This window comes from Diplotaxodon limnothrissa, linkage group LG17 (assembly GCF_057381915.1).
Source record: "Diplotaxodon limnothrissa isolate DT_005_m linkage group LG17, D_limnothrissa_male_GT1.1, whole genome shotgun sequence".
In the NCBI taxonomy this organism is placed as follows: Eukaryota; Metazoa; Chordata; class Actinopteri; order Cichliformes; family Cichlidae; genus Diplotaxodon; species Diplotaxodon limnothrissa.
Window position 1 is genome coordinate 26,248,271 of NC_140612.1, and position 26,994 is coordinate 26,275,264.

The 26,994-nt window shown below is 40.0% G+C and overlaps 2 protein-coding genes across 2 annotated transcripts in view; one reads left to right on the plus strand and one right to left on the minus strand.

The window, feature by feature from the left end:
* ptn (pleiotrophin) overlaps positions 1–26,994 on the plus strand; it is a 58,872-nt gene that overhangs the window by 11,002 nt on the left and 20,876 nt on the right. The window lies entirely within an intron of this gene.
* LOC146615091 (zinc finger BED domain-containing protein 4-like) lies at positions 8,812–9,965 on the minus strand. The gene is made up of 2 exons (XM_085375532.1): positions 9,646–9,965; positions 8,812–9,484 (listed from the first exon to the last, which is right to left on the minus strand). The coding sequence occupies exons 1-2, from the start codon at positions 9,963–9,965 to the stop codon at positions 8,812–8,814; spliced, it is 993 nt and encodes a 330-aa protein (XP_085231658.1).

Consider the following 26,994-nt stretch of genomic DNA (forward strand, 5'->3'; position numbering starts at 1 on the left):
GGAAGTGTCGTTTTTGATACGTCCGTGTTAACTTCATTTTGCATCCCTTTATGCTGCTACTTGACATTCAAAAATAGTCCTAGTTCTAAGACTAGGGCTAGCTGTTCATCAACATGCAGCTCACAGAAAATCTAAACAGCAGGTTACTGAACGTAGTGCCTCATGTGTCACTGTTATGCTCATCACTTATTTGGCTTTGAATTACTATTTATTGTATTTATTATATTTACACATAGAAGTTTACGTTATTTACATGGTTATTAGGGTTGGTGATGGGTCTTTTAAGTACCTATTTGAAAAACTGGGGTTTCATCCATCTGGTATCAGAGATGTTTTAAAGTGTGTGTGCGTGCGTGTGCATACGTCCGTGCGTGCCTGTGTGTGTTTAAATTTAGATTAGTAATTTTATTTTAATTCATGTATTTCTTTATTTAAAACAAGACTGTTCTGCTTATGTCAGACTAATGACAAGGCTTCAGAAACTCTGAAGAATGGATTTCCTTTTTCTCCTAGAAACTTAGCTTTGGGAAACAATGTTTGATCAAAGAAGTGCTACACATTAGCCAGCAACCCCCGTCCACCACCACCACCATTACCAACTTGATCGCTTTGTGCCAAATGGCCCAAAAGACAATGCAATCAAAGTGAAGGATTTGCTTTGGCCAAAAGTCATGTCCTTGACAGATCAGGGATGTCCAATCTGTGTCCATCGTGCATTCTCAGTAAATAACATTACCTCTGCTTCATCGATGGCTGGAAATAAGACTGTCACTGGGTTCTACGTGTGATTCGTTTCAGGTCATGTGGAGCCTGGCGGCATAGGAACTGGATGACACTATCATTACAAACTGGAGTGAACAAGATAAAACGGCTCTATTTCTTTGCTGCATGTTTCTACAAAATCTTTGGGTTCTTTTCATGGTGAAAGAAACAGACAAGTTTTATAATATGGCAACCACAAAAACATGACACTGAATGCACAGAACTGCTGTTGAATTATGTAGTCTCTTCCATCACATTTATATCTCCTGCCACACTTAACTTTCATCATTCATTCTTGCAATAAAAGCAAGACAAGATGAAAGAAAATTAATATGAAATGCCTTCTTAAAAGAGTTTATAAATTAGCACAGAAATGTCTTACTGTAGCAGCAAGCCAAATGCAAAGCACTGTATACTGATCGTTTTCAAAGCCAAATAAGCGGTGAACATACCAGTGACACGAGGCAGAACTTTAAAAGTTCACTTTGTTTTCAGCCTCAGAAAAGATAAACGGACTGTTTACGTCAAGTAACTTCTTGTTGAAGTGTTCTGTGTACTGCTGAACAGATAGTCCTTATCAGGAGTTGTTTTTGAATGCCAAGTGGCAGCATATAGGGATGAAAAATGAAGTCAGTATGGACGTATCAAAATACTACTACAGTTCCTTGAATGTTCACTTCAGCTTGCACGAAATCGAGTTCATCCCCAAAGGCTTGTATTAAAATGCCAGCAGAAATAAACATGTTTACAGGTTGGCACTATAAAAGTTACTGTTATTTAAGATTAATTAGCAGATATCGTTATCTCTGTATAGCTGCAGCTTGATAACTCACACTTACGTCCAAATACAGTAATTTCTTGGTCCTAAGTTGGTAGTTGCTATAATGCTTCTGCTGAGACTTCAAAAACCAATGGGTGACATATCTTCTGTCAGTCTTACACACATAAACTAAATACTTAAGTATTTTCACCGGCTTGTCCCCAACTTTCTGGTTAGTTTGAAAGAGACGGTGTGAATCAAAACAGTCTTTATAATCTTGGTTTCTATATGTTAATGTGAGAAAATGTTTGTATAGTCTTTCCCTGTTTCAGATATTTATGTCCATTATACACAAACAATACAGAGATAATTTTAAGATTATTGTTATAACTAAATGTTTGTGATGTACTCATTGATATAAACATGACTTGCAGGGAGTATTTATTTATTTACGCCAGTGAGAAAACAAAGATTAGGTAAAGTTTTCATATGTAAGAATCTCCTTGCTTTGACAGCACATTTTCTCAAAGACCGGAGGGGAGTTTGACATGTTTGAGAGCTTCTTGCAGATGGCGGGTATTTCATGCTTGTTTCACTGAATAAATTTTGATGGGCTGCTGTGGTCCAGACATCTTTTAACTGTCCCGACAAGCCTTTGTTCTTTTCCTGTTTTCATGTCTGATCCCCAACAGCCCACAGGGGAAGCTCTGTCGGCTGTGCGCTGCAAACCTTTCTGTTTGATCAACTTCTAACATATTTGAACAATTTAGGCAGGGATGAGGGCAGGTAATTCAAAGCCTGCCATAAGAGTGTTATGGGGAGATGAGAAGACACACGGGTTCACAAAGAGCAGCGAAGATCTGTTTTCTCGTTTCTGCGCTGCTGCATGCTCCAAAACTACCCATCAACGTGGAGGATATTCTTAAATGAACCCCTAATACGGCTGACATCTTCCATCTACAAAAAAATGATCCTATCTCCCTCAAAAAGCATCTCTACCCTTCCCTTGCTTTTCTTCAGGCAATAACTTATTTTACCCAGAAGAGGCCAGTGTGTAGTTGATGAGGTCATCCACTCAATATGAGAAATACTGTACACACACAAAAAAGGTTTTTAAACACCTTCACATGGAGGTCAAAGTAAAGAGACAGAGCCGTGGATATAATTTAGTCCAGAAGCACAGTGAGGAAATCAATGGAACACCGAGCAGCAGGAAACAAAGATGCACATACTGTCTGATGGTGAGTTAAGGTAAATGATAAGGCCATCCCCACCATTGTTTGAGTCAGAAACAGAGTGAGCTGGAGAACAAAAGCGCTGTTCAGTATTGCCATGAAAGGGCATTGATAGTGGGTGTCATTAAATACAGTTACTGCAAGAGAGGTCAGACCCATTATAGATAGATCATGAGAGCCCTCTACTGACAGTTAAATCAAAAGAGACCAGTATCACCATCACAGCAGAATCTCCAGTTTTTTCCCCCTCCTGTGCATTAAGAAGGAAAATAGACTTTATTGAATATGCATGATTATTTTCTGTGGCTGAACCATCTGAAATTAGTTATGTTCTTCTCATCATGTGGAGAACTCAGAAATTACGATCATCATTTAGCTCTAAAAATCCTAATTCAAACGCCCACCTGCTGTTCGGAGAGAAATGTTGTAAAGATTTAGTGATCTGAAGGGAGGCGTGAAAGAGATAAAGATAACAGTGGGAATATGCTAAAAATTTTAATAGCCAAGAGAAGTGACCCCTGATTGATGCTGGAGCCTTTAAGACGGAAGTGTAATTTTGCAAGGGCTTTTTACAGATGTGCTGCATTGTAAACAATTATATTTTTCTAACTCTATGAGATAAAATCTTACATAATATATTTTCTGTTGCACCAAATGTGACAGATTTTGCAATTAGATTGTAGTGAAATCATATCTCTGTTGCAGAGGTACTCATTAGAGTAAGTGAGGCATTTAGACATTTAAATCAGTTTAACGCAATTGTTCATTACTTTTTCAACACATTTGAATCCCATATAAACTCGGAGAGGAGAGTAAAGTTGAGTCAAGGTTTATCTCAACTCCAACTGTCCATCTTTCAGCTTCGGTCCAGCCACAAGGGGTATTTGAGTAAGGAAAAATTTTTAAAACTAACAAACAAACAAACATTAAGAACACACTGCAGGGAGAAACAAATCCCCCACCAAAGCAGCAGAGGAACACCGTTATTCAATGCTGCGCCTTAAAATCTCCTGGGAGCAACCTGTTACTGAATATTAACCAAGCAAATATTCTAAACTTGAGATGAGATCAGGCAGACTGTTTGCATGCATGTGGGCTAATTAACAGTGAAATCTCCATTGTATGGAGGGTCAAAGGGTCACTGATAGATTGTCTTTGGAAGAAAGTGGTTGAAAATAACAACTGATTGGCTTCTGCTAAAGCATACAGGTTAGTGGTTAAAAGACCTAAACTTACTTGCTTGCAGTCATCCCTGAAATTGGACAGATATTGAAGTAATGGTGCGACGTAAAGGGCTGTAGAGACCGACTACTACTGTTATTTTAAAAATCAATAGGCTATTTTTTTATGCACCACTTGTGGGGGTTTGGCTGGTTGTGGATGTGTGACGTACATCTCATAGATGTTGGACTGCAACTATTCCTGGCCCGCTGCTGCTGTGTGATCAGAGGTGAGACTCAGCCTGGGGGGAAATTTACAAAAGTATGCCTTTGTGAGGCTTTCGTAATGTGCAGTCAGGCTTTCTTCCATTGCCACACAGAAAGGGAATCATCGGGGCTTCAGGAAAACAAAGAAACCATATTGTATCTTTGTTGTTCACCTGCACTTTTAATATCTATTTCAAGAAGGCAAAAGGAATACACATAAAACGCTGCTGATTCACACTATGTGGGCTCAATGAGAGTACCATTTCAACTGCGGGCGGTCTATCCTTCAAGCTCGGGCCCTCTACCAGAGGCCTGGTAGCTTGAGGGTCCTGCACACTATCTTAGCTGTTCCTAGGACTCCGCTCTTCTGGACAGAGCTCTCCGATGTTGTTCCCGGGATCTGCTGGAGCCACTCACCTAGCTTGGGAATCCCTGCACCTAGTGCTCCGATTACCACTGGGACCACTGTTAACTTCACCCTCCATATCTTCTCGAGCTCTTCTCTGAGCCCTTGGTACTTTTCTAGCTTCTCGTATATATAGCACAGACTGTATATATTCTCCCATGTCTATGGCAGAAGTGTGACACTGAGATTGTAAACGCAACAGTACATATTCAAAAAATGGTGGGAAGAGCTGTCAGAGCTGTCCACCACAATTTGTTTTGCTAAAGTGAATAAACACAATCCACCCACACTTTCCCTGTTATTGTCTCGCGTCGATGTCAGACAGTCAAAACCTCTTCATCTTGAGCAAGTCTCAGTGACAGCACACTTTAAAATGACTTTCAAGCTAATGTTGCACCATTGTCACCACAGTTTCCCTCCAGAGGCAAGATGAGAGCTGCAAAAATGCAAGAGTAGTAAAGAGGAGAGCAATAATGAATCCCTTGACAGTTTTGCTCACATCTTCACCCCTAACTTACTCACAACAAAAAGTAATGCCATCCAGAAAATAAAATAGAAAATGCCAAATTAAATCAATAGTGTAAAAGTAGATTATTCTGTCTTGGACTTTGCCACAGCTAATAACACAGCTAGCGACAACAGAAGATAGCCTTCTCCTGCATCCTGTGACGCACACTCAACAAAACTGATTCAAAAACTTGTTTAATCAGCCTGTTTGCCAAAATCTCGCCAGCACTGTGCTGCAATATGTTTTGGATAAACATAGCCATCAAATAATGCGCGTTATGTTATGTTCTGCTGGCAGACAACAGTACATATCCAGTGCTCTTGCCACTCATTTTTTTCTTTCTAACAGCTGATCTTGATGCTCTGTTGTATTACAAGGATAGTTGGTAGCATCACAATATAGAAGATTTTACAGATTGGCAGTAATATCTAACTTGTGAGTTTTTTTCAACGAACATGACACATATGCTAATATACTATTATCTCTATTGCAATGCTATTAAATTGCTTATTTATTATATTAAGGCTGCATATTTATATTTCATACCTATCCTAACTCATAAGCAACAAAGTAATCTGAATTACTAGAAGGTAAAACAGTGAACACTGTCATGTTTTATGGCACCAAAACATATTTACCCAACTCAGCCTTACTCCTGGGAATATGCAAATTTGTACCAATGTTAAGTGTCAAACTCACTAAATGAAACGAAAAAAAACTGTGTGCAGTGCAGCTATGAAGTAATAATCTGTGACATTTTCATATAAATAAATTTGATTTCCCCCTTCATCCGCTTCAACTTGTGAAAAGCGTTGATTTAATGCTCTCAACAGCTCTCACCTGTTGAGGTAAATTTTCCTGGATGTTTGAAAACAATCCAATCAGGTTTTAGGTTTCTGGCTTGTTTGATAAAAATGGAATAAGTTCTAAGTGAAAGAGAAGCATCAGCAAAAGAACATATGAAATTAGACGGCTGCACATCTCCGGTAGTCAGTTTGAAGTTTATATAACTCTCTGTCCATACTGGACCTATATAAAATATAATACAACGTGCATATAATACAATAACAGTCGCAAAAAAGTTAATAAAATTACACCTTGAGATGAGTGTTGTTGTTTTGAACTGGTACTATAATAAAGAAATAAGAATGAATAAATGCAGCAGAAATAAACATGTTTACAGTCTTAGACCCCCCAAAAATTCTATAATTTCCTTTCCGATTTTTTTGCTTCATCAAAACTTTTTTTTAGTTATATCTTAAAATTATGCTTAATTTGTTTATGCGTGTGTGTGTGCGTGTTATTTTTTGCAATCACCTGACAGATAATATTGCTTGGTGCATCACTAACTGTATTAATTGGGTGTTCAAGAAGACTTTTTGGTAAGTTTCATGAAATAATTTTATTCGTATGCCTTACTTAAGTCACACAGGGCAAGAGACCAATCTGTGACACCCTGCCAACGTCAGGTTGCTGGAGACTGGAAGCATGACTTTGACTTTGAACATTCTTCATTTCCGGTTTGCGTCACACTTTCTTGGATTTCACAAACCTCCAGTGAATAGTTGACGAGTGTTTTCAGACAAGTTTGCATCTTTTATACAAACTGTAGGCGAGTGCAACAATTAGCTAACCATCAGCTAGCAACCAAAGCAATCACAGATTTTACCTGTAGCTACAACAAGCAGTTAGGGAATACACATTCTTTCCCAGTAGCCTGTTGTTGCTAGGGTGTCACAGACAGGTCTCTATGCCTGTGTGACTGGAGCCTTACATAGCACTAATTAGCAGGCACCTATATAGTCAACAGATGAACTTTGCTTACCACGCTTGCTAGTGTTAGCTAATATCTAAGTCCGCTTTTCTTTAAATATTGTCACATCTGACTCTATAAAACCAAGATAGTCTGGGCATGTTACCATACTGAGTGTTTGCATCCAATTTTAATCATAATCATGTGACTTCTTGAATTATGGCTAAAAAATATTTGCAAAATCATGGTGACTTTTACCTTTGAATGCTACATCAGCTCATCCTTGACTCCAAAGACATATTCATTCCAAATTTGAAGCCATTCATCAAAGGTGATCCTCAGATAGCTTATGAATGAGATCACAGTGATCTTGACTTGTGGCCTTAAAAATCAAATAATTTCATCCTTGAGCCAAAGTAAGTGTTTGGCCAAATTTGAAGAAATTCTCTCCACACATTGATGAGAATTGAATGCAATTACAGAAGCACTTCCGTGCTTGACAGCAGAAGTATGGCAAGAAAAGACGTTTCAGCACTCAACTATATTGACTGTTTTACTATTTGTGGCTCTCAGTCTGGTTTTAATCCCAGTAACTCTTAGTCGTTGAGCATGTTGTTTTGACCATAATGCGGTGCAGGAGCAGCCGGTGTAGAAATAAAGGTAACAGCGGGCTTTATCTCTCCACCAACGGCTGTAAACCTGCTCCCTCTCAGCCTCACAGTGTGATGGCTGGTTTGGGGAAAGTGGGTGGGAAACCTCTGAGGGGAAAGGTTGGTGTGTGTGTAGGTGGAAGATGTAGGTTATCTGAGACTAGAATCATGGTTAGATCCAGAGATGAGCAATACCTCCTTCTTTGGCATGTGGCAAATAGTACATAACCGTGTGCTGAATTCGGAGTCCTACTGTATGTGCCAAGCTTTCAGCCTACGGTCATTATTATTCAAATTACCTCAAGAGCCAGACTGCACAAGGGAAACACGTCACTTCTTGGCATCACACAGCCAACAGGAGGTTCTCAAAGGAGATGATACATCTGTTCCGATTCGTGATTATCTGTGCATTCAAAGATGCCTCTGAATATACTGATTATATATGTGAGATTCCCAACGGTCTGAAGGGGTCTATGTTTATTTTTATAGAAAGGACAGATTTAACAATTATGGGGAAAAAATTTAACTGGCAACACAAAGTCAAGAAATAGCATTTTTTTGTAGCCATTTTTGAGACAGTGGGATGGAAGTGTACGATGGGATTATAATAAGTAACTAATAAAATAGCAATATAAAAAAACACATTAGGTTGTGCTAGTTAGGATCAGTAGGATTAGATAAAATAGATTTGGTGTTGCTGTACGAGGTTTTGGAATAAAATGAAACTTTTTATCATAGAAAATGGGATTTTATATGTAACAGTTTCTATGGTGGCTATGCAAAATAAAGGAGTTTGGTATTGCTATGATAAACTTTCTAAATCTTTTAAGACCTGAGATTGTTTCTTGCAGTATTGAAAGACCAAATTCAAACGGATTAAAGTTAGCCACTAGTGATGGGATTTCTGGCTCTTTTTAGAGAACCGGCTCTTTCGGCTCGGATCACTAAAAAGAGCCGGCTCTTTCGGCTCCGAACCGGCTCTTCAGGTTGTTTTATTGCTTTAAGTAATTTATTATTAACAACAATATAAAATCATGCACACAATGAACTACTAATGTAAAAAATGTCTTTTTTATTTATAAATGTTTATCATATAAATATTCTTGTATTTATTCACAGCACACAAAATGTAAAAAAAAAAAAAATTATAAGTACAAAAACCAACTATTTACAATTCAACTTTTAAATTTTCAGCTTTTTTCCTTTTAAACCAATTCAAAACGAAAGAACACAAAACACTACAAACCACAACACAATAAAATATCAATTAAAATATGCAAAACAAAAAGAAAACATGAACAACCAGATCTTTAATTGACGGAAAGGTTGGCATTCAGGAATATCAAGTGCCTTAGCTTTGAGGAGCTGATCCGGTTTCTTCTGTCATTCATTATCTGTCCTGTTTTGGAGAAGATTCTCTCTGAGGGGACTGATGTTGCTACAATGCAAAGTCTCCGTGTCATCACCTGGGTAAGACGTGGATAAGTATAAGCCTTTGTCTCCCACCAGCTCAGTGGATCTGCACTTCTCTGGCAAAGGGGCTCATCAATGTAGGATCTCACTTCCAGTATTGCATCTGCTGAGGGATTCCTTCTGGTAGTGTCTCTATTTGCTCGTTCTTCAAAGAACCTCCCAACAGCAGATGCTTGTTGCTCCTTTTGTTCATCCTCTTCTGCCTCTTCTCCCTCTTGGTTCCCTGGCAGTGGAGTTGGTTGGCTGGATCTTGCTGCTGCAGTTATTCTCTGAAGAGCTTCATCCACCGCTCTGTTGTCATTAAAGACCAGCTTCTTGAATCTTGGATCAAGAATGGTGGTTTCAGAGAGAACAGCATTATATTCCATTCTGTGGAATTTTCTGTCCATGGATGCACAGAGAGCATCCACCAACTCTTTCACTTTTCCAGTAGTTACTCTGGTTTGGTGTTCAGCTGTCACTCTCTGCAGACCCTTGCACAGGATTAACATTTTGGAGGCTGTGACATGGCTGAAAAAGAGTACATAACAAGTTTCAAAATTATGCTTTTTAAAAATTCAGCAGTATATTATTATTTATGATCATGTCTAATCTACTTTTCATACCAGCAATGCAACTAACTACGACTACTACTACTACTAATAATAATGCAATAACATTTGCACACTCACCTGTCTGCACTGATCTCCACGGTGACCTGCTCAAATGGCTCCAAAACAGTGCATGCCTCCTGTAGTACCTCCCATTCCTCATGGCTCAGAGGGTCAACCGGTGCATTGATAACTGCCAGGGTAGAGATGACTGCATCCTTGGACTCCAAAATCCGTTTTAGCATATGAAAGGTTGAGTTCCACCTTGTGATACATTCTTGTTTGAGCTTTAGCTCAGGCATGCCCATCTGTTGTTGGGTAGATTTGAGCTTGTGTGTGGCTGTTGTGCTCCTGTGGAAAAATTCCACTATTGCCTTCACTTTGTCCACAGCTGGCTTCATCACCTTCAAAGCATCTCTCACAACAAGGTTAATTGTGTGCGCAAGACATGGGTGGTGGGTCCATTTCAGGATTTTAATTGCTTTTGTTATGTTAGCTGCATTGTCAGTAACACAGCAAACCACTTTCTTTTCCACATCCCACTCTTTTGCCACTTTGAGCAGCTCTTCTGCTAAGTTCTCAGAAGTGTGTCTGTCACTGAACTCAAAACAATCCAGAAGACAGGATACCATTTTATAATTTTCAATAAAGTGACATGTAACTGACAAGAAGGATGTGGTGGTTTGGGATGTCCAGCTGTCAGTTGTTAGACACACTGCTGTGGCTTTTTTAACCCTCTCTTGCAGTGATGCACGTTCTCTTTCATATATGCCTGGGATGATTTTTTGGGAGAGAGCCTTCCTGCTTGGAATTAGATACATGGGATTCAGTGCATGTATAAAAGTCCTGAATCCCTTATCATCCACAACAGAAAATGGTTGGAAATCAAGTGCTATCATTTTTGCCAGTTCTTCATCAATTGTGTTCTGTCTTGCTGGGGTCAGTGACTTCTGCAAAAACTGTCTCATTGAACTCTGGCTTGGTTTAGGTGGTATACTGCATGACGCTTCAGATGCTGCAGCAGAAGAAGGAGCAGCAACAGTTGCAGTAGACACACTAGCACCTTCATTTATATCACCCTCAACTGACTGTGGGTTTTTTTCCCATTGCACTGATGGGTGGACAGTTCTCAGGTGCCTATTCATATTGTTTGTGGAGCCAGCTCTATATGAAATTCTTTTCTTGCAGACTCTACACTCTGCCTTTGTACTGTCAATAAAATTGAAGTGGTTCCAGATTTTGCTTGTTTTCTTGGTTGCTTCACTCATTTTCTTTACTGTACCTTTCTAAATTGACGACGTTGTCTCTTGTTGTTGCTCTCTTTCTCTCTCTCCCTCCTGCTCTGTTCGTGTTCTACTGCTGCTGTGAGTGTAACTACCGCCCCTCCCCCCTCTGCCCAGCGCTGAGCAGAGGCGGGAGGGGCACAAACGCACAGCTGTGTTTGCTTCCCTCCCCCCTCTGCTCAGCGCAAACACAAGGCTCACGTGTGGCATTAAGCGAAAAAGGTTAGTGAGAGGGCAAGAGAAAGAAAAAAAAAAAAAACCCACGGGAGCCGGCTCCCGTCGTTCACTTCAAAGAGCCGGCTCTAAGAGCCATTTCGTTCGCGAACGACCCATCACTATTAGCCACTGTGTGGGTGATCAAAGAGTTCTTCTGCACATTGGAGTACTTATGAGCCTGTTTTAGAATACACTGAGTTTGGATATTTCACTTTTGACTTTTCCATTACTGTTGTTTAAAAGCTTTTTACTTCATTCTGCAAGGTGGACAGACAACAAACCAGCCATCGTGGTTTCAGACTGGTTATGCCTTTGTTGGTTAGGACCTCTGTCAGCTCACTGAGGTGATTCGTTCTACCCACAGAGGCCTTGTAGAATAAATGGATTGCGTTCACTGCTTGTATGTATAGCCTTATCCAGTCCAGCTGACAGTGTAGCTTGGTGAATGTGAATCAGATCTTTAAGAGAGCAAAAACTCTCTTAAAGGGTTTTTAAAATATATTTGTTGTGTTTTGTTGATGATGAGAATGTCATATTTGCATTGGCTGTGCTTTCATATAGGTTGACCTGCTTGTGAAACTTAGCTAGTATTTTGGGGCAAGACATTAAAGTTATATATGTTTTTTATTGCAGTTTTGTATGTTTGTTTTTTATGGGGATTACTTCATAGCAAAAAAGTAAATGCTGATCTAGTATCATGGTGTATCAGCAGTAAAATAAAGTATTCGTGAACTTTCTAGTGTATGTACAAAAAACAACCATGACAAGTTTAATTAGATTTCAAAGTTATTGCTTTCTGTTTAGGTGCAGACTTACATGAACATTTCAGCAGTCAGTTTTAGAGCCAATTTTAGACTATAGTGTGAAAAACAACAAAAAAAGCCATTTACTGTCAAGTAAAATAAATAAAGTTCTACAAATTATGATGCATTGAATGTAGTTAACTGTTGAAAATGGCCAGACCTGCTTATTACCCCACTACAATTCCAAGGTTAAAACATTCTGTTCCTAGATAGCACATAATAGCTAAGCATAAAAAAGAACCTGCTCTCTCCTTCTGATGTTTATTTCGCTATTCACCACTTTTCTCATCATCACTTGCAGATTACATCAATAAATCCATTATTTCAGCACACTTTGCAAGGTCAGGAAAAAAGAAAAAGAAAGCAGTTTTCTTTGTTTTGGTGCACTTTCTCTGCAGCACTGATCATGTTTTTCTTTCTATCCATGTTTAAGCAGGTTTTTAAGTATTAGATGCAAACAGTCTGAGAGCATGCTTTCAGTGGTGATGGTAACTGCTACCTTTTCCATGGATTGAACCAGTCATGCTGCTGCAGCAAAGATAACTTTCAAGGTTTCTATATAAGTTATATGATGCCATGGTTGCAAAAGAATATAATGGCCCTTCCCGATAGCCTGCTCCATCCTCCCCCTTTACTACGTAGAAATATTGACATCTGTGAGGTATATGGATGTAAGGGTTTCAAAACAGAAAACTGAATATTTGAAGCTTACTCAAAAAACCCTTAAAAAACCACTGAAGGACACACATTGAAAACTTTATTTATAAGTCCATGTCTCTGCCATATACCATAATACCATATTGCCGTACTATATTATCAGATTTCTGTTCTGCTTCCTTCTCCGAACGTTAAAACCTCTTATGTGCAATGCTGCATATAAATATATAAGCAGGTGATCCAGGTGATTGATATATGCATTTTTTTTCTTTTTTTTCCTGCTCATTCTGTTGGTTTTTGTCTTTTGCCCTTCTCCCCCGTCCCTCTTCTCAGCTGTTTCCCTTTCCCTCTTTCTTTCTCCCCTTCTTTCCCCCAGTCAAGTCTGTCCCGTATTCAGTAAGTGAAAATAAAATAAACAATAAAAGGTGAATCAAATGGACCATTACGGCAAGGCTGGGATGGTCAATTTGGTAAAGTAAATCCGTTGGGCATCTTTCTTTGCCTTTAGACAACAATTCTGATGGCAAAAGGGCCAAACGGGACAGGCAAAAAAAGAAAGAAAAAAAAGAAAGAAAAATAAATAAATAAATAAATAAATATATAAGCAACCTGAACAGGATAGTCCAAAAAAGTGATGCTATTCTCCTGGAAGAAAGCCCTTGTCCTGCGAGCACTGTGTACCGTAGCGTTGTCCTGTTGAAAAACCCAGTCGTTACCACACAGATGAGGGTTGCTCTCGGCAACATCTGGACATAGCCAGCGGCCATTTAACGCCCCTGCACCTCCTGAAGATCCATTGTTCCACTGAAGGAAAAAGCACCCCATTATGGTGCCCTCTCCACTGTGGTGCGTGGAAAACATCTCAGGTGGGATGTGCTTTTCATGCCAGTAACGTTGAAAACCATCAGGACCATCAAGGTTAAATTTTTCTCATCAGAGAATAAATCTTTCTTCCACCTTTCAATGCTGCATGGTTGGTGATGTATTGCCAAGTCCACATGGTCAGTTCTGTGGCATTCAAGGAGACGAGGCTTTGGAAGATGTTTTTTGTTTTTGAAACGCTTCAGTCTCAGATGCCGTCTGATGGTTATGGGTTTTGTCTCACTCCCATTTCTTCTTGTTGCATGTTTAAGCTCTACTTGGAACCTTGGTAAGATCCAACCATGCAAAATATGATTTTTTTTGCCATTTTCAAGTCGTCTTAATCTTTTGATTGGGACTGTATTTACAGTTGGGTCTGGGTTTGTTTGTAAACAGACTGTTTTGCCGTCTTTGATTTCTTTATATTTTGCTTCCAAGAATCCAAACTTTCTGGAGATATTTCAAAGTGTCAATTTGGACATTGGCTGCTCTTTTACTCATTTTCAGTCCAGTCCTTGTACCTGACCATTTTCAGAGAAATTTTGTTTGTTAAGCCATTTAACGTGGCTCTATGAGCCCCTTAAGCATGAAAGGGGTACCTAAAAAGGATGAATGAGTGCTAAGAATTTGTTATTAGCAGCCTGTTGGAAAGACACAATGTTTTTCATGTTTCTTTAGTTGAATGTATGAAAAATATCATAATGACAGTTTCTTCAGATGATCTTTCTACTGTTACCAAAGCCTCATCAGAAGCAGGGTGGCTGTCAAGAAGCCGTTCTTAAAGAGGGGAAACAGATAATATTGCACAAGAACTGATCACACAAATCAGTGGCAATCAGTAGCTTTTATACAGTGAGTGTCTACAGCCATCTATAAGACACAGGTTCTAGAACAAAAGGCAGCTAACAACCAAAGAAGACTTTTGGAATTTTCCCCAAGAAGCCTGGAGAACTATTCCTAACTACTTAGAGGAATTACAAGAATAAATACCAAATTTGGCATTGACTTTCAAGAAAATCTGTTTTAACCTTATATACTGTAATTTTATTTATGTTTAGGTTAGGTTACATTTTAAACAAACTGTTAGACCTATTCTATCATTTTCTTTGCAAAATGTAACAAAATGACAGGTAGCTTAAGATGCTGAGTGCAACATCTTTGGTTTGTTGGACTCTAGTAACTCTGTGAGTGAACCTTTTCTTTTAAAACATGTAAGTTGAAAGTCGTAGCCTATCATTTGTGAATGTTATCAAACTACAGACGTTCAGAGCCTGCAATGGCTTAACCCTCTCAAGGCAGGCGTTGCCGATTTGCAACAGTTAAAAACTAACAACCTGATTACCCCACATACATATTTTATGAGTTTTTTTTACTCAGAAGTACCACTGCAGGACTTGGTTGTGCATTAGCAACAAAAAGTTTAATTTGAGCCTGAGAGGGTTAAATGGATGAGAAGGGTAACTATTGTGTAGGTTGGCACTAGCGAGTGAATGGGAGTGACTTGAGAGGTATCAGGAAGCCATCACTACTTGAAAGCTTAGGAGGGATATATATTAGGAAGAAAATGAAAATGCTGACTAGTGTTTGAAACACAGCCTCCTGTTTCCTGTAGTGTACATGATTTTTATTTATATAACTAAATACCTCAAGATGAACTAATTTGTGACAGCTTAAAATAAGAAATCAACAGTTTACTGGCAAGGCATGGCTTATCTTTTGTTTATAACTGCTTACTGCTCAGTTGTTGCATATTTATGTGATTTCTAAGAGAAAAAACAACCACATGACAATGGCATTGAGTTCTGAAGTACATGGAAGGATCTGTAGCAAAAGTCAGTATATGTAATATACTGAATTGTATATATAATATACTGAATGGCATTCATGCAGTGCCCATTACATACAGATGAACACAGTGTAAAGACCCTGATATTTACAATATACACTGAAACAGTTAAAATAAATGTACTAACCAAAGCAGTAGATACTTTTTAAATTAAAATCTTCCACATCCATTGTGCAAATTTATTGTAGTGTTCGTAGCTGAGGTGTGACTGATAACTAGATCTTCTACAGCATTATGTACCTTATTCAGCTGCAGATGAAGTCCATTCTCACTTTCAGGAAGAGTGATTTCTTGGCTCTTTAATAAGCTGTCACCGACTTTCGACTGCTATTAAGAAATTCAACAGTCTGTTTACAAGCACAAATTAAATACACAGAGATATGCAAAGCACTGCTCAAGTGGACAAAAAAAAAATTCTTTGCATAACTCTCTGCTAAATACACAGAATAAGAAGCAGAGAAAGAAAGAGAGAAGTCATTTTAGGAGGCAGGGAGGATAGGAAAAAAGAGAAAGGGAAGGAGGGAGCATGGCTTTATCAAAAGCCAGACAAAACTACCCACGCTCTCTGCAAAGGCTTTCTCATCCAGCATACTTTAATGAACAAGTGACTCAAGGTGCTTTCAGCAGGTTCCTAAGAGAAACAAAGACACACACATACTCACTTTAGCCACACACACACACACACACACACACACACACACACACACACATACAGATAAATGTTGCCTACTCAATTAGACAGACACCTCTAAATTGGCGCCTTTGGAGAGTAGGCAGGAGAAAGCATTTGAGAACGGAGAGAGGGAGGCGGGCGGTGACTGCTGATGTTACTGTGTGGGGCTTGAGGGATGGAGCAGCTTTGAGCTGTTTCTGTGCCGTCAGTGGCTGCCAGGGGGATCAGCCTGCAAGGGTCCAGCACCAGGACAGCCAGCATGTGAAGGGAACAAGACTAGCTATTTCAAGCAATCAAAAGGTACCCAAATGGAGAGAAAAGCAAAAGGACAAGTAGTGGGTGATAAGGTGTCCCCTGCAGCCAGGCACACAGGTGTTTCTACTGTAGCTTCACAGAAAGGAATGGAGATTAAAGGACAGGGTAAAAATAGCCCCATGTATGAATACGGCACATCTATTTCAGAGTGTTCTACAATGAGCAAAACCTGCTGACTCAAAGTAGCCTTCTTTTCAGCCTACTATCAAAATGTGTTAGATCTTATCGTGAGACCTTTATAAAATGGAATAGATGCAGAAGTAATATTTATGAATATTTTCGCTGTTTGGATATGACCTTGTGCAATCTGTTCTTTTCAGAAAAACTCTCAAAAGTGTCTGCAGTTTTGTGGTTGTGTAATTTGAACAATGTTCCTGAAAAAAGGTTTCCAATTTTACTATTTCAGAATCCATTAGAGAATAACAGTTATTTGGTTTTCTCTGTTTGTGCAACACAAAACAAAAAGGCCTATATTTAGAATGCAATATACAGAAAATCTACAAATATTCCATAAATGGAAAAGGGATAAAACAGAGTTTTGATTCATTCACTTGTATTTTTATTTTTTATTCCTATTTATTCTATTTATCCCCTTCGTATATTTTATTTATATTGTCTCTGTATTTATATGTGTGTGTGTGTGTGTGTGTGTGTGTGTGTGTGTGTGTGTGTATATATATATATATATATATATATATATAATATTCTGTAACTCTGGAACTTCTGTCGGTGCTGTGCTTTTTGGAAATCGAATTTCCCAGAGGAACCCACCCGAGGGATTAATAAAGTTCTATCTAATCTAATCTAATCTAATCTTTATCAAAAGCAAGTAATTACGGAGGTAATTTCAAAGACTCACTGAGCCGATTTTTCTAAGGTTCAAGATGCCATTCTCATTCTCAGGCCATCTAATATGACCACTTTTGCCTCACAGATACATCTAGCATTAAGTTTGTTGTTGGTGCTAGACACACTTGATTTATGGAAATAGAGTGAAGGGTCTCCCTCTCAACCTGTCACATAACAACAATGAAAATGAAAGTCGTTATTAAACTACTTTTTTTCATTCCTTAAAGTGAAAATAGAAAGCACTAGACAAATCTGAAAAAAAAAAAAAATGGCTAGCACAAAGGTCCCAACTGGACTCAAACTACAGTCTTGGTGTCCAACCCATAACATCAAAATGTGAACTTTAATGGTGTCATAAAAATTTATATCTCTTGGTGTCCTGTATTGCTGCCCCGAGTGTGCCAAGGCACCAGTGTCTTGTGTGCATCTCTGCTATCTATGCCAAAGACATCTGACTTCATTCGCTCTTAATTTTCATCTAGTGATATTATTCTTTTACTGCCTTCATCACATATTCATAGTAGCTTAAAAAAAAAACATTTTTCTCATTTGAAACAACAATTTCTCATGCTAACCCGTTGGCCCTTAGATACTCTTCACATTTTATGCCTTTTGACCAGTCTACTACAACAAATTTTGAACAACAATTTTGAAGAGTAATTTAGAAAATCACTTATTGAACAATAAACAACTGAATGAATCATTAATCCTTAATGTTTCATTGGTGATGTTAACGTTCATCTGTGCTGAGGAAGTCCAAATTGGTGATGGCTAACCAACTGGACATAGTAACAGTGGACAAGCAGAGAAAGAATCCATGGTAACAGATGTAGCTACACCAAGTGATTAGTGATGGGATTTCCGGCTCTTTTTAGAGAACCGGATCTTTCGGCTCAGCTCACTAAAAAGAGCTGGCTCTTACGGTTGTTTTGTTGCTTTAATGAATTTATTATTAACAATAATATAAAATTATGCACAAAAGGAATTACTAATGTAAAAAAAAGTGGTTCTATTTATATATGTTTATATGTAAATATATGCAGTGGCCCCTAGAGACAAAGCACGTACAAACTCCAAAACACATTTCTAGCGTTAACTGAACTTCCAAAACAGAGCTACCTAGATCACTTAAATTACACAGTTGAAAGCATGAAAGCATATGTGTATTGTTTGTGTATTTATACACAAGCATTCATATATATTCAAATAATTAAAAAAAAATGTTCGTTTACCTGTTACTACCACACACCAAATCCGGTCGTTGGTACTTGCTGGCTTGTGTAGCCACTAGGTAACAAAAGCTCAACACTGCCCCTAGCATCCTGGAGCACTTCTGTTGTCTTTTGTACGTGTTTTGAGTTTTTACGTGCTTTGGAGTTTGTACGTGCTGTGGAGTTTTTACATGTTTTGGAGTTTGTATGTGCTTCAGAGTTCGTAGGTATTTTGAAGTTTGTACATTCTTTGTCTCTAGGGGCCACCGTAAATATACTTTTATTTATTCACTCCACATAAAATGTAATAAATAAATCATATAATACAAAAACCAACTATTCACATTTCAACTTTTAAATATTTAAATTTCCAGCTTTTTCCTTTTAAACAAATTTAAAGTGAAACAACACAAAATACCACAAACCACAACACAATTAAATATAAATTAAAATATGAAAACAAAAAGAAGATGCATATTCTCTGTTATATGGGCCTGCATGAATAAACTTTCTGAATCCTTTATCATCCGCAACTGAAAATAGTTGTGGATGATTACTATACCTTTTTAATGTGACGTTGTTGTCCCTGGCTCTCTTTCTCTGTCTCTCCCGCCCGCTCTGTTCTGTCGTAAAGCACAAGGCTCGCGTGCGGAGTGAAGTGGAAAAAAAGTGTGTGAGAGAGGGCGAGAGACAGAGAAAAAAAAAAAACACGGCTCGCGTCGTTCACGTCAAAGACCCGGCTCTAAGAGCCATTTCGTTCACGACCGACACATCACTACAAGCGATAGCAACATCAAGTAGAAGGAAAACTAGATGCTGGAAAAATACCAAAGGCTGAGAGAGGAGTAAGGGAAGATGTTGAAGGTAACATCACCATGGTGAGAATGGGAGAGTGCTTCCAGCAGATTCCGGTAATGACATCTGAGATCTCTGTCCACAACACAACACATAAAGATGGAGAAAAATCCCAGTGAACTCCAAGCGAACCAGAATGCAGTATTACGAAGTAGTGCACTGTTCCCCACGCTCAGTGAAATGGCAGCTCAGGTGCCTTTATAATCTCATGCCCATGCTTGTTACAGGGGATGTTAATCTGTTTACGGAAGCCGACCAATCAAAAGACATTCGGGTGATCAGGAGCTGCAGCAGCTAAAATGCCTGATTCGAGAGAAAGGCCTAATTAAATGGCTGCAGCGGAGTGGTGTACGATAAATATGGAATATTTTTATTGTAAATTATGCAAATTATATATAAAATTCCGATTCACTTAGAGTGCGTCTCAGTGCTGCTCCAAAATAACTTTGTCCTCACTCAAATGTTCGTGCACAGCATCTTATATTTTAACATTCTCTGATATTTGTTTTAAATGTTTACCCTCGGAGGCAGAACATGGTTTTTTTTCAGCATTTTGCCAACTTATCTCTACTTCACTAAAAAAGAAAACTTTATTGAAAGTTCGCTTGACTGCTGCAGTGCTCCAGCTGCCAGCTTTCTTTGTGCAACCTTTGTAAAAAAAAAACAAAAAAAAAAACATAGTTAGAATATTAGAAACTTTAATTTGTCAATAAATTTTAATACAACTGTAATTTTTCTATATTGCAGTTTCATAACCCTAAAAATTGGGATGACTGGAATTTGTCACAGCGATAGTATGGGGCTCATAATGTTCTCATGCAGCTAATAATATATTGGGGAGATGAGAGTGAGGATAAGCAAATGAATGAGTGTTTGGGGGTATAATATAATACGATCGTCGTGATGGAGGCATTCATGCATAAACCGAAGTCTTCAATTTCGTCTGTTTCAGCTCTAATGCTCTCACACAGCCTTTGCCTGCCATCCTTGTTATTATATTTTTTTTGGGGGGGGGGGGGTTGTTGGTTTTTGTTAATCAGTAAACAAGCCTATTTTACACTGCTCTTCAGACTTAGTTTCATTTTGAAGACTCAGCACACAATACACACAAGCTGAAACACACACAGAGGATGCCACACATGCTGCTTTTGTTCTGGAGCATGGCTCCCTGGAGGCTTCGCTCAGGCTGTTCTGAGAGATACTGTAGTAAGGACCATCTTCACATACCCTCTCCCCCATTGTCTGACCTTTACAAAACACAAGTGGCATTTTCCTTTAATCATCTGCACCTAAACACGCAAGAAACGGTGCCGTGCCACATTTAAGGCATTCTACAGTCCCACGGGAAAACGATTCACTTTCCTTCAACACCGAACCTGGAGGGATTACTGCACCTAGCAGCATTTTATCAAGCTTTCACTCACATTATTTACTGTGTAGTTATCTACATTTTGTAGATACATTTTTGCTCTGTGGGTGTTCTGTTTTTGTTCAGACGAAGGGATCTCAAACTCTTAGGCAGAAAAAGGTTGCTCCTTATAGGGAAGACAGAAAAGTCTAGGTAGAGTGAATCACAACTGAAGTCCAACAGAACAAAAGGAAAACCAGAGGAGTAAGAGAATAAAGGCAAACCACACAGAGGCACGGGCAGACCTGTAGAGAAGTTGTTAAAAAGGCAGGAAGGAAGGCATAGACACTCACAACTAAGAGGCAGAAAAAGTAAACACTAAGGTACACGAGGGAGGTGATCTTACAAGCCAAAGACAGGACCCTCAGCCGTGACAGTGGCTGCATATTGGAGCTATATGCTCGACTGTCCGTGGCTTTCTGCCTTTCAGTTCCTTTCAAAGGCCTTCCTTTGTTTTCTAGTCAATATACTTTTCATTTCATCCGTGCTAGAATCTCTCAAAAGCTCAGCTCAAGGAACACACACAAACAGAGAGACTCCTAAATAAATCCTTTCAATATGCCCTGTGTCTAGGTGAGGCATTCACTCCTCTCCTGAATCACAACTACTCAGAAGTGGATTTTTCTGCCTGACTTTTCCCAAGGACACAGTGTTGTGTTGTCTGTCTACTGAAGATAAACAAAAAAACAATGAACCACACAATGGAAATCTTTTGTTTTTTCCTCCATCTCTCTCTAAATATCAGATGTGACTTTGGAACACAAATCAATATCCAAGGAGACATTTGTTTTTGCCACATTTTATATATTATTTTTTTGTTTGGAGAACCGATGTCAGTTCAGCTGAATTTTTTTCATGAGGGAGATTTCCAAACCAACAAAGCAAATCTCAAACGGTTACCAGAGTAAGTTCAACTCATATCCTATCAAGTGTCCTGAGAGAATATTTTCGTTAGTAAATCCACAAAGTTTGCTCATGTAAGCGTTCCAGGTGAAATACAAACATTTGAACAAATTTTACTTGATAAATGTTACGTGTATAGAGGAAATGTGCGTTCTTAAGAAAACCACACTTCCTGCCCCATTTATGTTTTAACTGTGTCAGCAAACCGTAACAATGGGACATGATTTTTTTTTCAAGGCTTGATGACGAAATGAAATTAGATACAAAAAAAATGTAGTCCAAATCAAAGCAATGCATGGGCGACATGAAAGGAGGTCAAGGGGATATACAGAAATCGAGCTGGACATGGAACAGGTGCAGTCATGGGTGATGTGCTCTAGAGTTGGATGTCTCGAGACCTGGTCTTGGGCTTGTCTCGGTCGCGACGGACTTTGGTCTTGGCTCTTGTCTTGGTCTCGGATCCCTCGGTCTTGTCTTGCTCTCGCTGTCTTGGTCTAGCTGTGTCAGATCGACATAGTGGTCGGGAGATTTGGAGTAAACAGTATCCATGACACACAATGTAACGTTCGATAATGTGTCACGTGCAAAAGCATCAGCTCTAAGAGCCGTGCTTAGAGAGTGCTTTGTAGTGAATCAGAAGAGTCGACTCCCATTGAGCGAGAGCTGGCTCCTATTTTAATTTCCTTTCGCTGCTCAGCTCTCACACAGTGGCTCAGCTGTGCTCCAATCCCTCCATATTGTGGCCAATCACCTGTGACGATACAGGATAATATCATTATGTGAAAAACAGAGAGTGTGAGAGACGCAACAGTCAAGTGGAGCGTGCGTCTGTCCTCTCAGTAAGTGAGTGAGACAGTAGACAGCAGTGAGGAGGGCTGTGCAAGTGCATCGCAAAAACACATAAATATGCCTAAACGAAGCAGCATCTGGCTTCAGTTTTAAAGACTTTTTTTGGTTCGGTCTCGTCTCGACTTTGTCTTGGTCTTGACTCGGTCTGTCTTGGTCTTGGTCTTGTCTTGGTCTCGATACCCTCTGGTCTTGGTATTGTCTTGGGCTTGGTTTAGGTGGTCTTGACTACAAGTCTAATGTGCTCTTGGGTATGTCAAAAGCTCAAGTTCCTCTAGATCAGGAGTCTCAAACTCCAGTCTTCAAGGGCCGGTGTCCTGAAACTTTTCTATGTGTCCCTGTTGCAACACAACTGAATACAATTAGTACAGTGGCTTGCAAAAGTATTCGGCCCCTTGAACTTTTCCACATTTTGTCACATTACAGCCACAAACATGAATCGATTTTATTAGAATTCCACGTGAAAGACCAATACAAAGTGGTGTATACGTGAGAAGTGGGATGAAAATCATACATGATTCCAAACCTTTTTTACAAATAAATAACTGAAAAGTGGGGTGTGCGTAATTATTCAGCCCCCTGAGTCAATACTTTGTGGAACCACCTTTTGCTGCAATTACAGCTGCCAGTCTTTTAGGGTCTGTCTCTACCAGCTTTGCACATCTACAGACTGAAATCCTTGCCCATTCTTCTTTGCAAAACAGCTCCAGCTCAGTCAGGTTAGATGGACGGTGTTTGTTCAAGGGGGCCGAATAGTTTTGCAAGCCACTGTAGGTCATTAGCAAGACTCTACAGATTTGATTCATGTTACAGCAGTTCATGAGTGAATGAACATGGTGCAATAAAAGTACTTTTAGAAATAAAAGTATTTATTTACCATTTTTACTTTTAGAAGTACATTTTTTCAAACACTTATATTTACTTGACTTTACTTGAGTAGGGTTAGGGGCTGCTACTTCAACATGCAGTCAAGTTCTATACTCTTGCTAATGACCTACTAATTTTATTCAGGTGTTTTGCAACAGGGACACATGGAAAAGTTTCAGGACACCGGCCTTTAAGGACTGGAGTTTGAGACCCCTGCTCTAGATGGTGACTTCCATATTGGTTCTGAGGCAATTATAAAGGGGTTCATATGGAGATTTATCTTGCAGATCTTAGCCAGCATCAGTTGTATCACTTTATAGTGTTAAGACTACCATAATCCTATGTTCAATCTCATAATACTTCTGCCACAAACAGCAGAACTCTCTGCCTGGGAGGGATGTGAGGTGGGCAAATGAACTGAATCATTTCTTCAACAGATTTGATTCAACCATGAGACAGTCTACAACATCGGCTGCAGACTCACCCACCCCCACTGCTGCTGTTCCACCTCTGACACCTCAGACACTTCACACCTCCTCTATTCACCCTGCTCACTCCCCCCACCCCCAACAACAGCATCCAATACACACTCAACACAAGGCTCCAGCCTGTCTCTCTCAACCACCCAGGTTAGGAGGGAACTGAGGAGGATTAATGGCAAGAAGGCAGCGGGCCCAGATGGCATCAGCTCGAGGGTCGTCAGGTCCTGCGCGGACCAACTGTGTGGGGTGATGGAGCACCTCTTCAACCTGAGCCTGAGGTTGGGAAGAGTCCCACAGCTCTGGAAAACCTCCTGTGTTGTACCAGTGCCAAAGACTTCACGCCCCAAGGACCTCAACAGCTACAGGCCGGTGGCTCTGACATCCCACCTGATAAAGATCCTGGAGCGGTTGGTCCTGGCTCAGCTTCGGCGCCTAACAAGCTCATCACTGGACCCACTTCAGTTTGCCTACCAGCCTGGCATTGGCGCGGATGATGCCGTCATTCACCTCCTACATCGTTCCCTCGCTCACCTGGAGACCGCTGGAAGCACTGTGAGAATCATGTTCTTTGATTTCTCCAGTGCCTTCAACACTATTCTTCCCTCGGTTCTGAAGGACAAGCTGGAGAACTCTGGAGTGGACCATCACCTCACTACCTGGATTTTGGACTACCTCACCGACCGACCACAGTATGTGAGGACTCAGGGCTGTGTGTCGGACAGGGTCGTCTGCAGTACGGGGGCCCCACAGGGAACGGTTCTGGCTCCGTTCCTCTTCACCATCTACACTGCAGACTTCTCCCACAATTCCACCCAGTGCTTCCTGCAGAAGTTCTCTGATGACTCTGCAATAGTCGGCCTCATCACTGATGGGGACGACAAGGAGTACAGAGGACTGACTCAAGACTTTGTGGACTGGTGCCAGCTGAACTACCTCCAGATCAACGCCAGTAAAACCAAGGAGCTGGTGGTAGACTTCCGCAGGCACAAGCATTCTCCACTGCAACCACTGAACATCCAGGGTATGGACATTGAGGCTGTGGACAGCTACAGGTACCTTGGTGTTCATCTGAACAACAGACTGGACTGGACTCATAACTCAGACGCCCTCTACAGGAAAGGGCAGAGCAGGCTGTACCTGCTGCGGAGACTCAGGTCGTTTGGGGTGGAGGGCCCACTCCTGAAGACCTTCTATGACTCTGTGGTGGCTTCTGCTATCTTTTATGGTGTGGTCTGCTGGGGCGGCAGCATCTCTGCTGGGGACAGGAAGAGACTGAACAGGGTGATCCGAAGGGCCAGCTCTGTTCTAGGATGCCCTCTGGACCCAGTGGAGGTGGTGAGTGACAGGAGAATGGCGGCTAAGCTGTCATCCCTGATGGACAACATCTCCCACCCCATGCAGCAGACTGTGACAGCACTGAGCAGCTCCTTCAGTGGGAGGCTGCGGCACCCACGGTGTGGGACGGAGAGATTTCGCAGGTCTTTCCTCCCCACTGCTGTCAGACTCCACAACAAAGACTTTAACTGAACAAACACACACATCCACACATGTGCAATAACACTAAGTGCAATAATCTTTTCTGGCATCGTTGTATTTTTACTCAGTTGTATATAGCATTCGTATTCTATTTTTATCTTATTGTATATTTTTATTCTACTGTATATAGTATATTATTTTATTCTATTCTGTACAGCTGTGTACTGTATTTATTCTTATTGTATTCTAATTTTTGCGTCATAACTTTTGCACTGTCCACTTCCTGCTGTGACAAAACAAATTTCCCACGTGTGGGACTAATAAAGGTTATCTTATCTTATCTTATCTTATCTTTTCAAGTGAGAATGTGTTTCATTTAGCATTTTTTCTTATGTTTTAGAAACATGAATAAATACAGTCATCTTATGAGACAAATAGCTAGTGTCAAATCTGTCAGGATGTATTGGAGGGAGAACCTAAACACAGGTCACATAAAAAGGCAAAGTAAACAAAAAAACAAAACAGAAATCCAAAAACAGAGAGGGTGATTGATGATGTGGGAAGGAAGCACAGGTGGAAACAATCAAATACAGGCGACTGTAAAGAGGATGGTGCAGACAGTCACAAAGCTGGGAAAGGTGCAACAGCAGGAAGTAAATTTTATACTAGAGACAGAAAAAGTAACCTTTAAAGTACAAAAGGAAAAAATAGACATGAAAGCTAATAATAAACATGATGATAGAGAAGGCTGAGCAAACTAGAAACACAAAGAAGAGCAATAACACCAACCATGACAAACGTGCCACACAAAAAAGTTAAAAAAAAGAAAGAAAATTTTGTGGAGGATCTTGCTTCAGGTGCATTTCAATGGCAACATTGTATCAAGAAGTGTATCATGCCCCCCACTGCCAGCAACATTAATTTGTTGGCAGTGGGGAGCATGATCCAATCTAGGCATTTATGAAAAGAATGAGGGAAGAAAATTGGTATGGGTTTGGCACTTTGCTGCAAAAATGCCTGTATTATTGCGCCTATGATGTTGGGCAGATTTGAGGTTGGAGCACTTTTACAGAAGCGTGATTCTACAGTTTCTGTTTGCTAAGATGCTCAAAGTTGAGTCTCTGTCAGGTTCCAAATTTCCATTTGCACCAATGACGTGAATCAATAATCAACAAAGACGGTGCTGCTCAAAATTCTACCTGTTATAATACATATTCATTTATTTTTCTTTTCTTTCTTTTTTTATTTTGAGAGTTGATTTATATTTTTCCACAAACCTAAAGAAGAATATTTTTATACCACTTCTGCAGAACTGGTTGATAACCCTACGTGCTTTTCTCTGTACAGTAGGTGATCCATTACATCTTATAGCAGTGTAATACGTTCCCTGACATTTTCAGACTAAACAGAAAGATTTAAAACTGGCGGCAGGTATGTCACGGTCTGCAGAGACAGGCCGTGCGGTGGTGTGTGTGATGGACCCAGGTGCATACACAAGTGAGTAGACGGGAGTGAACTTAACAGAAAGCGAGCCTTTATTATGGCTGAAGACAAAGTGCACAAACAAAGCAGGGATGGCGTGACTAGACTATAACTAAACTGGGAAAACTAATACTGCGACAAACTAAGAAAACTCAGACTATGATGATCACTGCAAGGACTGACCGTGAAAACATGGAGGTGAGAACACAGACGACGCGACACAGACTGTACGAAACACAGAGACTAAATACACATGAGGGATGATCAGGGGAAGTGGATGCACACGGGGAACACAGGTGACACTGATAATCATAACAAGACACGGCAGGAGTGAACGTAACACTGATGGGAGATGGGCAAAGTAAAGCAGGAAGTACACAGAGGTTCAAACAGGAGG